Consider the following 17,378-nt stretch of genomic DNA (forward strand, 5'->3'; position numbering starts at 1 on the left):
TGCCAGCGCCTGCCTCTCGCCCCGTGGCTCTGCCCGGCCGAGACCGCGCGGGATGTGCCTAATCCCCCGCCTGTCTCTTCTCTCCGCCCCGCAGTCCCACCTGTTCGTGCTGCAGCTGGTGCACCGGCCCTCGGTGCGCTCGGTGCTGCAGGGCCTGATGAAGAAACGACTGCTGCCCGCGGAGCACTGCGTCACCAAGAGTGAGTACACCGCCGCAGTCGCCGCCGCCTCTCGCGCCCGCTGCTCGGGTGTGAGCGCATCCACACGCATTCGGCTCTTCCGCTGGTGCTGTGGGTCATTAGAAAATCTCTCCCTCTGTATCTCCCCCGCAGTAAAGCGGAACTTCAGCAGCGGCACTATCCCAGGCACCCCGGGGCTCAACGGGGAGGACGGGGTGGAGCAGACGGCCATCAAGGTGTCGCTCAAGTGTCCGATCACCTTCCGTCGCATCCAGCTGCCTGCCCGGGGCCACGACTGCCGGCACATACAGGTGAGGCCCTCTGGGGGCCACAGTCTGCGTAGGGGCCGCTGTTTGATTCCCCGCACCAGCTGGGGAATCGCCTGCGCTTGTATGTGCCCTGGGGGGGCGATGGAAGTCTTGAGCAGTTGTCTTCTGCGTGGAAGGTGTTGTAGGAACTCTCCTGCCAGCCCTCGCGCACAGCTCCCGTTTCCTCGGTGTCAGACGGATATATGAGAGAAGTTTGATGTGTAATGAGGTCACTGACGTTTTTTTCTTCTCTCTTTCTCTCTCTCTCTGTGTGTTTGTCCGTGCAGTGCTTTGATCTGGAGTCCTACCTGCAGCTGAACTGTGAGAGAGGAACTTGGCGTTGTCCTGTGTGCAAGTAAGATACCTATCTCATCAGTCTCTCGCATAACTGCAAGCAACACAGATCCTGCAGTTCTCTTGTGTCCGTCAAGGAAATCTCACGTTCTTTTTCGGACATTTGAATAAGCATTTGATTTTTCATATGCTGCTATGACTGTAACTGAGTGTGCGTCTCCCTCTGTTCTCCCAGTAAAACAGCCCTGCTGGAAGGCCTGGAGGTGGACCAGTACATGCTGGGGATCCTCATTTATATCCAGAAGTAAGACCCTGCCTCCTTTTCTTCCTCCACGTCTGTTCTCCTGCCTCACCCGCTGGCGCGGCTGCGGTTTGTGGTTGTCTGGCCTCGACGTGGACTTTGGTCACGTGCTGGTGGCTTTTCGCTTGAGGCCTATGGAAGACATTGTGCCCCTCTCTTTGAATTCTCAGTATGTGCTGTTCAACTGCACTCCTGTTAGCTGTGTGCAAACCAGTGTGCTGAGGGGAAAAGAAAATCCAGCTCCTTTCTAGTGGCAGGGTGTCTAGAGCAGGTTTCGGCAGCAGAACAGAGCATGGGAGCACCAGTCTGCAACATAGCAGGGCAGAGTAAGAGCCGTTCATTCTCCCAGCAACCCCTCCAAAAGCATTTATTAGGCAGCATGGCGGGTTCCTTCAGGATTGTAGAGCTGGGGTGCCTGTGTCTCTTCCCTTCCATTTTCAGGTGTCCGCTAAAAAACCTTTTTCAATGAAATGCTCATTTTTACAGATTGTAGTTATTACTGTCATTTGGGTTGATGTACGTCACAGCGTTAAAATCACATGGTCTTTCTCTTGGGCTGCCGCTCTTTCTGGTTTCCACTGTGCTGACAGGGCGGGGGGGTGGCCCTGGGCGGAGCCTGGCTGTGTGGGCGGAGCTGGGCTTGGCTGGGGGGTGGCCCTGGGCGGAGCCTGGCTGTGTGGGTGGAGCTGGGCTTGGCTGGGGGGGTGGCCCTGGGCAGAGCCTGGCTGTGTGGGTGGAGCTGGGCTGGGCTGGGGGGGGTGACCATGGGGCGGAGCCTGGCTGTGTGGGCGGGGCCTGGCTGCGTGGGGGGGCGGCGGCCCTGGGCGGAGCCCTACGCCACTCCTGTTCATCAGCCTGCTCCCACGCTGCTTTCCCTCCTTCCGCCTCCCTCTTCCTCAGCTTCGGCCGGATCACTGGAAGGACTCTCACCCTTCTCCCGTTCCTCCTGTCTCCCTGCCAGCTCCGAGTACGAGGAGATCACGATCGACCCGCTGTGCAGCTGGAAGCCGGTCCCAGTCAAGCCCGACATCCACATCAAGGAAGACCCGGACGGGCCAGCGCTGAAGCGCTGCCGCACTCTGAGCCCCAGTCACATGATTCTGCCCAGTGTCATGGAGATGATTGCAGCCCTGGGCCCCTCCTCCACTCCATACCCACCCCTGCCACCGGGGGGCAGCAACAGCACGCCGGAGTACCCCAGCCAGGGTAAGAAACCTGCCTGAACCCCGAAAGGTTATTGTGCGCAGACATCCTTACTCTCCTCTTTATTTAAATTGATCAACGCCATCAATGCGTATTTCCAAGACAGGTGGTGCCGAGTAGGAGCTGGGATTTTCATGCAGAGCGAAGTAAAGGCAGTTTTTAGTCTAATTTTAGGCATGTCGCCGCGAGAATAATTGGAGTTTACGTCATTAGCAACAGATGTCAGATTATTTTTTTTTAATTGTGGAGGAGGTTCAAAAATGTTTAGAACGGAAGCAGTTCAGAGCAGCTAAAATCCGGGTTGCAGAACAACCTTTTCTGTTGTTTGGCAATAGGCATGAAGATGAATCCCTGTGGCTGTGATTTTTTATTTATCCCGATTTTCCAAATTCCTTTCCCGCACTTTTCCGTAGGTTCAGGATACTCTGGCCAGCCTAACTTCCCCGATTTCCCTCCCAACGCCCCGGGGACCCCTACCTTGGGGGAGTTCAATCCCGGACCCCCACCTCTGTCTTACCAGGCCGACCTGCCCAGCGGGCTGCTGACCCCTGAGAAGCCCCTGGGCCACTCCATGCCTGCGCAGGTAAGCACCCGGCAGGCAGCCCTGTCCGCTGCACCTCTCCTGCTCTGAGGCACACCCCGTCTTCTCACACACCCTGCCGATTCTCAGACTCGCTCCACGTGTGTGTGTGTGTGGGTGGGGGGGGCGCGGGGCACGGCGATGACCCCGGTGCCCACGCGGGTGGCGAGTGAGGAAGAGCACACGGGCTCCTCCTGCCTGCCCACCCGGCGCTGCTCTGGAAGCTGTGCCTCCAGTCGCCCCCCCCCCAGGAAGGAGCAGGGTGGGAGCCCGGTGGGTCCAGTGGCCCCCAACCCTCCTGTCCTGATGGGGGGGGGGGCAGGTGTAACCTCCATGTTGCCCCTTTTCCTTCCGATCACTCGAGCACTTCTGTGCACATCTGAGCGTCTGGATTCTCATTCCTCCTTGGTTTGCTGGTCGGGATTTGTGGGATGAAGCGGATGCTGGCAGAGGTACAGGGATGAAGCTATGACAAACTGCGTTGGCACTCATGCTGTGACACAGCAAGTCTCATTATAAAGTCAGGTGCTTTTAATCCGGGTACCTTACAGCGCTGGGCATACTGAGAGAACCCCATTTCCATTACCTGCACGGACGTTCATGGGGGGAAAAACCGCTACCGTCAGGATTTTTCAGTGGATTGTGAAGATTTTCCTCTGGCCTTTTTTGGCTGTGCTGAGAGAGGTTCTGCCCCCTACCAGCACACGCTGGTATTTCTTTACCTGTGTGGACCTGCGGCTCACTCAGTGTTGGACAGAAGTATGATACAGCCTCCTCACTGTCCAAGACATTCTCTCAGATTTGGTCCTCAGACAAGCAGTGATACCTGTGTGGTATCGCCAGCAGGCACGCCCACTCAGCGCGCCCACTCAGCAGCCCAGAGTGGGTCTGTCACTGACAGCCTCCCTCTATCTGTCTTTGACAGCCTCCTCTTCTCTATAAGTCCAGGGAGCTTCTCCCATGGCACGGCATTAACTGTGTGTGCATTTAAAACTCTGTAAGAGCCAGGCTCCCTTGTGTTACTCTGCCCTTTACATGTCTTTTACAGGTTGTTGTAATGTGTTTTTATGTTGTTGCTACACTGGATAGTGTTGGAATTATGCTGACCTACCCAGTTAAAGGCAGGACAGATACATATCTTTTTTTAATATTCACTTTGTGCACTTCTGTTCTCCCAGTCTGAGTGTGCTGTACAGTCGACTCCGTTTATGCGGAGGTTAGGGATTTTGAGTACCATGTACAGCCAAATTCACATATAGTAACATTTTACCCTATAACCCTTATAAAAAAAACCCTAATAACCTCTCACGGTCAAGATTTTAAATATAAGTTTAAAAGCAGTACATAAAAGTAAATAAGACAACTGTATAGGCACGCTAACTAGATCTTGTACGCACGCTTGATGAAGCTTTCAGAGAATAAAGCATTTTTTCAATATTTTTGTTTTCTGGAGCCGACTACGTAACTCATGAGCACGTAAGTTGCGAGTTGACTGAAATTCGCAATGCACAACAAGGCAAGGCAAACTAGAAATCAGAATAATGGTGCATGAAGGTGTTAATCTGCTCAACAGCACTGCCATGGAAGTATCGGCTAACCCAGCCTGTCCTCTCTGCTCGCTCCCAGATGCCTCACTCTGGACGCATGGACCCCTCCCATAATCCCTTGCAGCAACAGCAGCAGCAACAGCAGCATCAGGGTCTCCATGGAAACTCGCACATGGCCGGGCAGGGGGGCCCACCACTCCATCCCCGCAACCCTTCCCAGAATCCCCGGTTGCACACGGATGGCTCCTTCGGGCTAGGAGGCCCTGGAGGGGCAGGAGAGGTGCCAGAACCGTCTCTCGATGTGAGTTGCGCAATAGCCCGCTGCCCGTAGGGCCCGTCTGTCTCTGACAGGCTCTGCACAGTTCTCGTCTCCATTATCTCTCTCGCTGAGTACTTTGACATAGAAGCCGTTTCTCATCCCGCTCCTTCCCCTGTCATGGGTTGGTCCCATCGTGTCTGATGGCTGACCGTTTTCCAAACTACATTTTTGTCTGGCTCTTTGTTGCTTTTGCAAGCGCCCTGAAGGAATCCGAGCGGCTCCCTTGGCTGGGAGGTTAGCCTCAGTCGTGTCTTACGCACGTACTCTTGCACTCGCTCCCCTCGTGTTGCACGTGCTCTCAGATCCCTCACCATCCCGTGTCTCCTCACTCCTGTCTTGGCTGGTTTCTCTCTCTGGCGCTCTTGCATCTCCTTCTTGAATAACGCTCCTTTTCTTTTTACTGCTTTCTCCAGCTGCTCCCCGAGCTGACGAACCCCGACGAGCTCCTCTCGTACCTTGGCCCCCCCGATCTGCCCAACAACAGCAACGACGACCTGCTCTCTCTCTTCGAGAACAACTGAGCGAGTCCGACTGCACCTCCCACGCCCGCTGCGGGGGCCACGAGCCACACCTCCCTGGATCCTCTTCCGAGACCTTCCGAGACGGTCCTCGCCTCCAACTCCCAGAATCCATTCAGAGGAATGTACTTCCTTGCATTCCCTTGCAGCGGGAAACCACGAGAAAACTACATTTCCCAGAGTTCCTTAGGCCAGTCTCACACACACAAAAAAAAACATTTGTAATGCAGCAGAGTAGTTCCACTCATGTCTTCGAGCATGACAAAATCACCCATGCTTCTTGGGCTATGACCTTCAGACTTAAGGTCTCATCCCTTCCATCCTTGGCTCAAACAAGCCCGTCCCATTGCAATGAGAGAACTACAAATCCCACAGTTCCTAGAAGCCGATCCTTCTGTTGCAGACATTGATAGTGTTTGCCACTGCAAAAAAAGGTAAAGCCTTCAAGAAGCCCTTGGGCAGGTCTCAGAGCGAAAGCAGCATTCCGTTGGGAGATTTTCCCTTGCCAGTCCCTAACCCTTTTTCTTCAAGACAGGGGTGAGAGACAAAGAAGCTACAGCAAATATTTTTTTTTTATTTAATGAAATCAATTAGTAAGTGAAGGAAAAAAAGACAGTTCAGATGTCCTAGGTTTTGGAATCTTTTCAGCTGAGATGTTTTTGTACAGAATCCCATAAGTTTTCTGATGATGACTTGGGAACTGCACTAAGACTGGTGGGGGTAGGTGTCGAAGATGGGGAATTGGGGTGCATGTGGATTATGGCAGGGATGTTGTGCTCAAGTGCACCAGAATGCACAGTGCAGACGGATGCCTCATTTAATCCCCTTGTGGTCTTGACATTTCTTCCCTGCGCTTGGTATCTGTGGTTTCAAGCGAAGGCTTTGCAGGCTGTTTCAAACCAATCTCAAAATGCCATTTTATTTTAACCTGTAAGTCTAAATTGTTTTAATTTTTTTAAAAAGATTTTATTAATCTAAAAACAGACATGTAAAGTAAACCATGTGTCCCACTAAACATCTATAGTGTCCATGAAGTCTGTATATAGAGCTCAGAATGGATAGAAAATGCATTGTATCCTTAGCAGGGAACTTGAAAAGGCCTTGTCTCGTCTCCTTTTGATTAGGCACTGTACAAAGCATTTTCTTCACCTTTCCTCCTTTCTTTTAGATGTGCATAATGTGTTCACAATACCAGTTTAACAATTTGGAATTTGAATTGGTGACGATTTTATCTGAAGTGACTTGTATCTGTACCCATCAGTATGGCAGGGGAGATTTACTGGAGCAATCCAAGCGAAGGGTCTTGCTGAAAGGTCCAGCAGCAGTGGCACCTACCCCCTCCTCACACCTGGAATTCGCACCCACAGTCTTCTAGCTGCGAGTCCAGAGCCCTGACCACTCCTCCACGTGGACGGAGGATGCTTTTAACATTCTTAAGCAAGGGTCTTAAGCTCGGCTCCTGTCCGGCAGCTCCAGAAGTCTTCTTGTTTTTGTCCCATCACGAGTTACTTAATAAAATGTTGTTTAAATAACCGGGCGATGCCTTTGATGCTTTTCTGGACCTGCACCTTGAAGCAAGCACAGCCTTTCGGTCTTTCGGGCTTTCAGTCGGCTCTGCAAATGAGTAAATGTTTGAGATGCCTTAAGCAGGAACAAAGGCCAGAAGACACTGTCTATTGAGAGAGCTGGAGCATGAGACACCTGGCTCGGCATTCTACACCTGAGTGAGAGCGATAGGGGTGTCTTCAAGAGCCATTTACTGCAGCAGTGGCTTTGCATTCCTCCCCATAAATGAAAGCAAGTTTTCTTTTCTTACTTTGTCGTTCATAGACAGTTACCCAGCAGGTACAACTCTGCCCAGCAGCTCTGATAGTCTTTTAGTTTGTGTTCTTAATTTGCGTGGCGGAGACGTCTCTCTTTGCTTTATGTAGCTGTGCACCGGTGCGAGGGCAGCACTGCCGTAGCTGGAATGCGTGTGGCTGATCCTCTGGTGTGGTGTAGGAAGAACACAACCCCCTGTTTCCGTCCTCTCTCTGCCCAGGCCTGTCTGGCGCCTTGGCACGGGCCCAGAGTCTTTGCTTCGGGCTGTGGTGAAAGTCTAAAGGCCAGTCCCTCTGGTTAGCTTGCTCTGTTCTTTTCTCTGTGTTGATTTCCCTCTCCTGGCTGACTTCCAGAGATGATGACGCTCGCAGGGCGTGCCGGTGTGTCTGAGGCAGCCACCGAGCCCCAGACCTGCAGAGCCCTGGATCTGGGAGCTACAAGCCTTGAGCTTCAGGAATTGACACATTTCATTAACAAAAGCAGGTTGGTTCTGCCCCAGTCACAAGTTGCTGGCTTGGGATAAGGCTCTGTATTTATTCCCTCGTGTTGGGAAATCGCTCTGCCTGACGCAAGTCCGCATTGCTCAAAGGTTCATTCACCCAGAGGCTCACCCGACCCCACGCCTTGCACCTTCTCCGCCGTAAAATTGGCAGCATCTGCAGGATAACATCTCGCTTTCTTTATGAACCTCTAGCCCGTTAGGCCTGGATAGGATCTGCTGCATCAACTGAAAATCTCCCCATGCCCTTTTTAGAAGGCAAATTATTCTGTCTCCCTCTCCCAACTGCAGAAGAGGGGGAAGGGATGGCAATTTTCCTTAACTCCCATCTGTTTTTGGATTATTTTTTTGGTCATCTGTGCAGCCATTCATTGATCGCGCAATGAGCTGAAAGGAATGTGGCTTCCCCTTCCTGTCGCCCTGCTCTTGACGCAGCACCGAGCTCAGAGAAACACTGCTGCCGTTCTTCCTCTGGGTATTGTCTCCTCATCTCTGTTCCACAAATCCCAGCATCCCCCTAACCCAGACCTCAGCAGGCCCAATGCGGGCAGAGTGTAGTGTATAGTGTTTGCAGTGTGCGCAGGCGTTAGTGTTGACCGGGTTTGTGATCTCAAGTGCTTGAAGTTCCGAGGTAGTGGGCATCGATCGGTCAGGCAGCCCTGAGCTTACAGGGGGCAGGAATGAGTGTTCTCTGACCTGTAAAGAAGGGCTGCATTAATTGTAGGGAAACGTCATTGGGGTGTGTGACGTCATAGAAAACAGAAAAAATATATTACATTTGAAATGCAAGTTTTGTATACAAACTTTTCTCCGAGACAAGCAGCCATTAACTTCGAATTCCAACTTCATACGCTCGCACCATTTATCCAGATTTCTGTATATTGTGGGTTTTAATTTGTCTCAATCCTTGACTGGAAGTTGTGGATTAATTACTTTAAAAAAAAAAACCCGAGAAGCTAGAAATGATGGACGAAATCCTATCCGTGCGGGTAGGTTCTTGGGAGAACTAGGAAATATTAAGTACAGTAACGAGGAGTGCGGACAAAAAAAAACCTTATTTTTTAAAAAAAGCACAACGTTTTGTCCCTGTAAATATCCAAAACACTATAATTAAAAGTGCATACAAAAACACATGCTCTGCCAGACCCACTCCTGTTCTTTCTTGAAGAGAATGCCAATTAATCGATCGACGTTCCTTGTTCCCTTTCTTGCCCGTTCTTATATTTTTTTATTTTATTTATGACTGCTGCCTACGCGCTGTGTCGGCTGTCGTCAGTTTGTATGATAATGACCCAGAGCGACGGAAGTTATTGGATGTGCAACTGTGTTTTGTTCCAAGTTATATGTGTATCATATTCATCTTTTTTATTAATAATAATATTATTGTTATTATAATTATTAAAGATAATTGGTGTACCCCATGCCTCTTTCTTTCTCATTGGAGTGAGCGGTGTGTGTGTGTCGTGTGTTTTGGGTCAGGCGCGCCTTGTCTGCTACTCAGAATGCATCCAGCACAATGGCGCTAAATTCGCTTTAGCTCATAGCAGGCTTCGACTGAAGGCGTGTTCTTGGGCCACCACATTCCTGAGGCACTTTTGAAGGAGCCTTTAATACCTTTAAAAAACAGGGTCTGAACACGGTCGTGTAAGGATGCAACACATTTTGAGACACCTCATCCCTCTAACTCGGGATTGGAGATAAATGCGTCGAAATTTTCTATCGTTTACATGCATGTTTTTGTTTATGCTATGGACTTTTATTTTTGCAGTAATCATGATCTCTTGATTTATGTAGACTACACTGTGGGGCCCACAAAAGCGGCGGACTATAAAATAACAATAAGTATTTTATCTACACCCTTTCGTTTCGCCAGGCACTGTTTCGACACCCGGAAGTGATTCGAAACCAGTACTTAAAGTGAATTGTGCGAGTCCAGGAATTTACACGTCAAGCATTTTAAGTACATTTTCAATAGCCGTCACTTTTTGAGCAGTCAGTTTAGAAATGTGCTATTTCTCTCTGTTTCGGAACTTCATTTTTCAGGGCATTCAGAGCTAAACAGTTAAAGCTTGTTTGGTTTACCATGTACTAAAACAAAGTAATTAAAAGTAAAGTTACTGCCTAACCGCAAGAAACGAAGAAAAGGATTACAGACTGTGTATTGACTCGTTTGCCACGATTACATTTTTAACTTTATTATGTCAAACCTTGAAGAACACTCGTTTCAAAGAGCACCTCACGAGCACTCATACATACACGTTAAAGGCGTGGTTAATGTAAATTATGAGTAAAGGCTTGTTGAAAAATTGCAGACACGTTTGAAATCTGACAGGCTGAAATCTGGCATTGAAAAGGATGAGCATGTGTATTTTCCAAGTCAAATCACTAACATGCCATTTAAAATGTGGGTTTAAAAAAAACACACGTCCCATCGAGTTCAGAGAACTCCAGGGATTCAGAAACCGGCGCCATTACGGATCTGTGGACCAACGCAGAATGATATCCTGGCTGTGGGCGAATGGAGCCCCAATGGCTGCCATTTTACGCCAGCGTTGTATGCACATGACGGAGCACAAACCGCGCTGTCAAGCGGAGCCCTCCCACTGCTTCCAAAGTGAATCCGATTGGGCGAAAGGCAGGTCCGTTATTTACAAGCTCCCACTTAATTGAATAGTGCTCACGTCTATCATTAACGGACCATGCAAATCACGCACCTCCCTCACCACAGCGCAGCGTCTCCAGAGGAGACGGAGATTCTAATTTATGCGCCGCAGTGATTTCTAATTGGTCAAGCTCTGCGCCCTTCAAAATCTCCCCTCTTCCCATTGGTTGTAACTGTCCCGGGGACTTCCTTACGTTTTATAAATTCTTTGCCTTTGCCGGCACTCTTTTTGTTCCGAATCAGCTGCGGCACGGGTAGGGTCTTGGCTGAAGTCCACGTTCAAGTACTTTATCCGGTAACCCCCCCCTCCATTCATCTTCAAGTATGGGCAACCCAAAGGTCTTCTTCGACATCGCCGTTGGCGACAACGTGATCGGCAGGATTATCATGGAGGTAAATAATGGCACTTGAATGGTCTGGACTTCAGGCGTGTGTGAAATGTGGTGTTCTTGCAGTCGGATCGTAAACGCATGGGATTAAAGAGCGCATGTATGGCCGTGTGTGCCGTCTTGTGGGACGCGTTCCCTGTCTGCACGTTTTGTGTGGATAGCCGAGCCTACACCTGGGTCCATGAAGTATCTGGTCTGTAATAGAGGTTGCTAACAGGGCTAAGCATTTTCCAGCGTTCCCCCTGTTCATGCTTCTTAACTCAGAACGATGCAGTTGGCCGATTAGACATGAACTGCAAGAAGTGACGTAGTTGAGCTGGGTAGTGATGCGGTTGTAGGGGGGGGAGGGGGGTATTCTAGTGGGTTGGAAAAAAAAACTATCCTAGATTTAAACCTGATGAGATTGTCCTGAAAATGATCGTTTTTTGCACACCTTTAAGCATTGGAATAAACTTAATTGGGCACAAATACTTAACTATCCACTGCTTATCGTGCACCGGGAACAATGCCTGGTCTCCTGGAAATGCGAATCTAGGCGAATACCCCGTTTTTGCCCAACTACCCTAATTTGGTTCGATTCTCCAGTCTTGTGTTTTTATTGAGACGGGCGCCATTTTCATTGTCATCCTTCCTTTACCGCGGAAGAGGCCATTTTGGGGGAAAATGCGAGCCTTCTATTAATCTGATTCCAAGATTTGTGGAAGGGGATGACTTTGGAAATCGGATACTCCCAGAGTGTTTAATTCGTCTGTACGGTGGTATTTGTATTGTATCAGTACATTTTTCCCTAGCCGGTGTTCGGGTGGGCTCTATTGTTCTGCAGAAGGAATGCCGCGTTTAGAAATGCGGTATTCCTGGGAGTCTCCCCCCCGGTACAGACGAATTTTCAGTTCGTGTGGCCATCTTGATCAATGAAGTCTTTTCCGCTTACTGGACATCTCAAGCGCAGGGCTGTCAGTCTTCAAAAATCTGCATTCTTGGCAGTTTATCTAGCAGTGGGCAGGTCTCATTGCGGCTTGCGATTTTCGACAATTGGGTCTATACCCAATTCCGGGATCATTTTCGGGATCAGTAACTTGCATTCGCTTGAATAAAATTGCTTTACTTTTTTTTTCTCCGCGCCCGTGACCGCGCGCAGCGCGTTCCCACGCGGCCTCGCCTCTTTGTTGCCTAGCTCCGGCTGCACGTGGGCCGAGGACCTGCCGGGGCCGCGCCTTGTGGCCTAAGCGCACTTTCAGGGCAAAAAAAATGAAACGCGTTTTAACCCAGTAACTTTCCGCAGACGGAAAACGTTTATATTGAGGTGGGGGTGGGTAGCATTCTATGCGCTCCCTGTTAAGCTTTACCGGTGCCCTATTAGTGACTTAGTTCTTAATAGTCGGACTAATTTGGTGTTCAGTTTCAAATTGAGGCGTGTTGCCGAATGGAAGGGAGAGCGGTACACGTCCCAACGCGTACCATAGCAAAGGGTTTGCGTGGTGGACGAATTCGAGAATACCGTAACTCGGGACGGGACATCGTGGAGCTGCGTAAATGCGACAGGAAGCGTAAATGCGCGCCCTCCGTCGACTGGAGAATCGCAAATCTAGAAGCTTCCATCCGCTCTTCAGTGGGACTTGGTTCCATTCAGACGTGATTTGGGCCAAAAGGGGTCCATTACATGAAAATGTATTCGTGACGCTTTTTTTTTTTGTTAGCCGCCTTCTCCTTTTTTTTTAAAAAAAGGAGAAAAGGACCTTAAAGTGTCAATAACGTGATGGTAGGGTGCTGCAGTACAGCTTTGGAGGGGTTTCCGATTAACCGCTTCTGCTGGCCTCTGATGTGATGTGCTGTATCGTCACGCGTTTCAATAACAATGTTTAAATAAAATCGTGTCTTGCTGCTGCGAAGGAATGGAAACGGCCGCCCTCCCGCTTGCTGCTGAGGGTTTTAGGCGTTCCAGTGTCACGATGACCCGGCGCAAAACTACGAAGTCCAAGGGCGAGTGTTTTTAAGAGACCGGATGTCACCTTCCCTCGCTGACTGTTCGCTCATTAATCCCGCAGCCGCAGCGCGCGGACACGCCCGTTTCCACGTGCTCATGTGGGTGCCACGAGGGTGTAGAATCGCCCGATCCTACCCGAATCGATTCGGTGCGCTGTATTGGCATTTGTGCTTTACCGACTTCGTGATTCTGATTTTAACGCAGTCGGGCCGCCGCGACGTCCAGCATCTCGGAAGTATTCGGCGAGTCCTTTTTTTTAAAAAAAAAAAGTAAAACGCGTTCACTAGGGTGTCCGCTGGCTCGGAACTTAGGGTAGATTTTCGGCTGCGGGGTGAGTCGGAAGTAACACTGGGCTGTATGTGGAAGTCGATGACTGTGGACGGTATAATAGAGGCCACGGTTTCGAACCGCCGTTGCGAAATTTGGCGGAGAGGCGTTTTCTTTATTTAAAAAAAGTCAGCTTCCTGCTGGAATTTTTTCTGTTGTTGGGCAGTGGAAAAATACCAGCATCGTGCGAGTTGGCGGAGAGCGAGCGGGCAGGTGATACCGGGGTGTGGAGCTCGCCTTTTTTGTTTTGTTAACGAGTAGAGCTGAAAACTGGCTGGCTGTGGAGGCAGACTTTTAACTTCATGCATTTATTAATGACCCAAAGGGTTCAGCAGCTTAACATCGGCATTTGTCATGTGAATCGCGAGGTGTTTTGGGACTGCCCTGGGTACACCTGCAGTAACGGGTTTGACCTTTTCCTGCAGAATTTTCTTTCAATCTGTAAAAGATTCCATTGGACGTTTTGCAAATAGCTTTAAAACCTTGTCTTGAACACGTTCACTGCAACCCTTCAATAAACGATAACCTTTTGCCTTTAAAGCCTGTAAGAGGGGTAATGGCACCCTAACATGAGGTTTGGTCCTCATTCTGCATTCAGAATTTAAAATAAGTCGAGGATTTAAACTACTTGTCCCCGATTCCCAATCCGCATATGAAATGAACATCCAAATCTTCAATACCACATCTTTCACAGGTCATAGTCCGGTTCCTCGCTCCACAGTACATCCTGGAAGTGTCTGGATAAAAATCCACAGGTGGCCTAGGTGCTAGCAAGTTGGCTAGTGTGCGTCCTTTCTGATTTTTATATTCTAAAGCCAATCCTTCATTTTAAGAGAGCCCTCATCCTTGAGGTCTGGAGAGGCGTTTTAAAATCCCAGATCTGCCAAATCGGCACGCTGGTCCTGCGGTGGTTTTTGCCTCTGAGCCCGAGGGCAGAACTGGGCGCGATGCTCGGGAGCGGGCTGGCTTGACTTGTGGTGTGTGAGAGAGTAGGGTCTGCCTGGGGCACACTGCTGCACTGAGGAGTGAGGGATTAAATGACCCTGCAGACAGCTGAGGGTGGGTTCTTGAGTCTCATCGCACAGCTGCTTTGTATGGAGCAGTGAAAGAATAGTTCCCCCCCCCCCAATTTAAGGCTGTTCCTGCTGATGGTTGATCTCGCACTGCAACTGTGAACCGGGGGCTGTGCAGCTGCTGAATGCACAATACTGGGAGGAGCAGTGCTTCCATCACTGAAGCCCTTAACGAATATGAGCAGTTGGCAGGGTGTTGGCTGTCTCTGCAGCTGCCTGGGCCCCTGTGCAGTAGGCCTGAGCCTGCCTGCCTTCGCAGGCCGCTGTTCATGGAGCAGTGAGCTAATGAACTGTGGCCTCAAGGCTTAATAAACGGTCGTTAGATTGCCCTGTAAATCCTTAGGTCTTACTTGAGGGAAGGTATTGACTGCACGAACTGCAGTCCACCCAGCAAGGGATTTGACTCACTGCAGTCCACCCAGCAAGGGATTTGACTCACTGCAGTCCACCCAGCAAGGGATTTGACTCACTTTTCTTTCTCTTCTCTCCAACAGCTGAGGGCCGATGTCGTCCCTAAAACTGCAGGTGAGTTATTGAGGCTGTAGAACTTAAGTAGATTTGGTAGGAAATTGGAGTTCCCCCTTTCTCTTCTACTCCTGTTGTTGTCTTGTCTGTGGTCTTCCTAGTCTTAACTTTGAAACGATAACTACAGTGTTCCTAGTAGAACTATACCCATACCGAGTGTCCTGGCCAAATTTCCCGTTGCCCCTTACCAATCATGGCCGCCTAATAATCCCCCCTATGAATTGGCTACATTACTCTGCTCTCCTCCCCACTGATAGCTGATGTGTGGTGAGCGTTCTGGCGCACTATGGCTGCTGTCGCATCATCCAGGTGGGGCTGCACACTGGTGGTGGTGGAGGGGATCCCCATTACCTGTAAAGCGCTTTGAGTGGAAAGTCCAGAAAAGGGCTATATAAGTGTAAGCTATTATTATTATTACTTGCATGTAGGGTTTAATTTCCTCTGGATTAATTCAATTGGGCGGGTTCTGTTCCGTGAAGTGTTTCTGCAGTGCAGTTATGCGTTAGATGGTGATGCTCAGTTCCGAAGTCTCCATCGTCCAGCAGATCAGGCTTTGGGTTAGCCTAAATGCTTCATGCCTGGCTACCTGCTGCAGTGGACGGGGTTTGGGGGTACTGTGGCTGACCCATGTGCTCCGTTTGCAGAGAACTTCCGCGTCCTGTGCACTGGTGAGAAGGGCTTCGGCTACAAGGGCTCCAGCTTCCACCGTGTCATCCCAGACTTCATGTGCCAGGTAAGGCAGGGGGTGGGGCTTGTAGTGGCCAATCCAGCCTTTCTTCTGTGGGCTGGGGCAGTGGTTTATGGGTCCAGTCATTAGCTCTGATCTAATCCCCCCCCACCTCATTCTGTTCCTCTACATATCCAAGTATTGCTACGTTTCTGTGGTTTCTTTTTTGTCTGTTATGCAAGGTTGTTTAGCAAGAAGCCATGGGGGATGGGGTTGTATTGGGTGGTCTTCTGCTCTGAAGTGTTTGCAGGAAGCTGAGACAGAGATTCAGGGAAGGCTTGTCCGGTAATGCCGTTCCTGCTTTCATCACCTTAGGGTGGGGATTTCACAAACCACAATGGAACCGGAGGCAAATCCATCTACGGGAACAAATTTGCGGATGAGAACTTCACTCTGAAGCACACCGGCCCCGGAATTCTCTCCATGGCCAACGCAGGGCCGAACACCAACGGCTCCCAGTTCTTCATCTGCACAGCTAAAACTACCTGGTGAGACTCCTGGATCCCTGCCCCCTTTCCCCATAGTTGAGCCTTCTGCCAGGCTGCAGCGGGGCATTTGTAAATGACATTTGACTCGTACTTACTAGGATTTTGAGTTTGGGAAGCGAGTATCGGTGAATAACCGCTTCTGGAAGTGGTTGGTACTTCTGAGCTGGTGCAGTCGGGGCTGGATGAAGTGAGAATTGCCTCCTGCACCTGAGCTGCTGCGTGGAGAAGCTATCCCATGTATCTGAGAAAAGCGAAAGGACTGTGCTGTGTACAAGATGCTAGCAAGGTCTGGTGTTGGGAAGGTTGTCCAGTAGTAAGTAGAGCTAGGGTTGGGTACAAGTTGCAGGAATGTGCAGAAGCATGAAAGTGGCTAACGCATCAGCGCAGCATGTTAAGGGTGCAAGACTTCAATTACCCCCCTTTTAAGTCAGATATGTACTCTGGAAGGTGATGGACACATGTTCTCATTGGAACAAGGGTGGAGAATCGGTACTGCATACTGCAGACCAGAGACGGCCACAAGCATGGCAGGCTCTCGTTCAGCCCGGGCGGGGTCTGCTCTTCCCTCACCCTTCCTGGTTCTCTTCCGCAGGCTGGACGGGAAGCACGTGGTGTTCGGCCAGGTGGTGGATGGCATGGATGTGGTGAAGACGGTGGAGAAGTATGGCTCCCAGGGCGGGAAGACCTCCATGAAGGTCACCATCGCAAACTGCGGCCAGCTCTGAGTCTCCTGCCCTCTGACCCCTCCCTCCCCCCCCCCCCCCCGTCCCATCCCTCTGCATCCCCCATTGCTGTCACCGTGGAGATGGAAGTGGTCCCCCCACCCCCTGCTCATTCTGTTCCTCTGCATCTCCAATTATTGCTACTTTTCTGTGGCGCCTTTTTGTTTTCTTTCAGAAGTCCATCTGGACACAAAGTTGTTTATAAATGATTAAAAATAAAGTTGTGGGGGGGAACTCCTCAAAGGATGGAATAAATCTGGCTTTTTTTGTTTGTTTTTTTTACCTGAGGGGTGCATTTTGAGAATTGTTAAATAGTAGATGGGGACTGAGATGCTGGGGCTCATGGTTTGCAGGCAGCATTGTTGCAATTTATACCTCATCTGGGTGTGTGCAGTGCTACTGTATGTCAGTATTCCTGCAAACTGCCAGAAGAGCAGTAGCTGCCCCCTCAGTCTTTGGACTCGGAGCTGTTGGCAGCTGCTAGTGTAGGGGGAGGGGAGTGCTGGGTAGATGAGGGGTGTTTCTGGGTCACAAGTAAAATGGGCTCATTGCAGCTTGATGTGACTCTAGCTTGCTGCATTGCAGAAGAGGAAACAAGTGTGTGTATGGGGTTTAAAAGAATATGATCCTGAGAGCCCCCATCTGCGTTGGGGATCTTTTGCAGGAAATCATATGACCTTGATGTGAAGCTTATTACATGCCTTTCAAATCCAAGTTGAATGGAAATTTTAAAATGCAGAATCCTACCTGTGGTCTGCTGCAGTAAAACGGGTTAGAAGGCAGTGGAGACTGGGGGGAGGAGGTGTGGAAAAGTACAGCTGGATGATGTCATCTCTCCAGCCTGCAGGTCTTGCAGTGGGAGCATCCACAGCATGCAGTGATGCTAGGTGGGCAAGGGTGCACAGGGGAGCT

The 17,378-nt window shown here is 50.1% G+C and overlaps 2 protein-coding genes across 6 annotated transcripts in view; both read left to right on the top strand.

Moving 5' to 3' along the window:
• zmiz2 (zinc finger, MIZ-type containing 2) overlaps positions 1–8,985 on the top strand; it is a 34,852-nt gene extending 25,867 nt beyond the window's left edge. For all 5 annotated transcript variants that reach the window (XM_015365744.2, XM_069182017.1, XM_015365808.2 and 2 more), the window contains 8 exons: positions 95–200; positions 333–490; positions 775–842; positions 1,017–1,085; positions 2,044–2,288; positions 2,699–2,868; positions 4,492–4,713; positions 5,145–8,985. In XM_015365744.2, coding sequence (XP_015221230.1) covers positions 95–200; positions 333–490; positions 775–842; positions 1,017–1,085; positions 2,044–2,288; positions 2,699–2,868; positions 4,492–4,713; positions 5,145–5,252 — 1,146 coding nt within the window. In that variant the 3' untranslated portion in view covers positions 5,253–8,985. The remainder of the gene's footprint in view (positions 1–94; positions 201–332; positions 491–774; positions 843–1,016; positions 1,086–2,043; positions 2,289–2,698; positions 2,869–4,491; positions 4,714–5,144) is intronic.
• Positions 8,986–10,447: 1,462 nt separating this feature from the next.
• On the top strand, positions 10,448–16,721 carry ppiab (peptidylprolyl isomerase Ab (cyclophilin A)). The gene is made up of 5 exons (XM_069182045.1): positions 10,448–10,624; positions 14,499–14,529; positions 15,174–15,262; positions 15,572–15,744; positions 16,337–16,721. The coding sequence occupies exons 1-5, from the start codon at positions 10,556–10,558 to the stop codon at positions 16,467–16,469; spliced, it is 495 nt and encodes a 164-aa protein (XP_069038146.1). The 5' UTR covers positions 10,448–10,555; the 3' UTR covers positions 16,470–16,721.
• Positions 16,722–17,378: the final 657 nt, after the last annotated feature.

The sequence above is a fragment of the Lepisosteus oculatus genome, chromosome 2 (genome assembly GCF_040954835.1).
Source record: "Lepisosteus oculatus isolate fLepOcu1 chromosome 2, fLepOcu1.hap2, whole genome shotgun sequence".
Classification (NCBI taxonomy): Eukaryota; Metazoa; Chordata; class Actinopteri; order Semionotiformes; family Lepisosteidae; genus Lepisosteus; species Lepisosteus oculatus.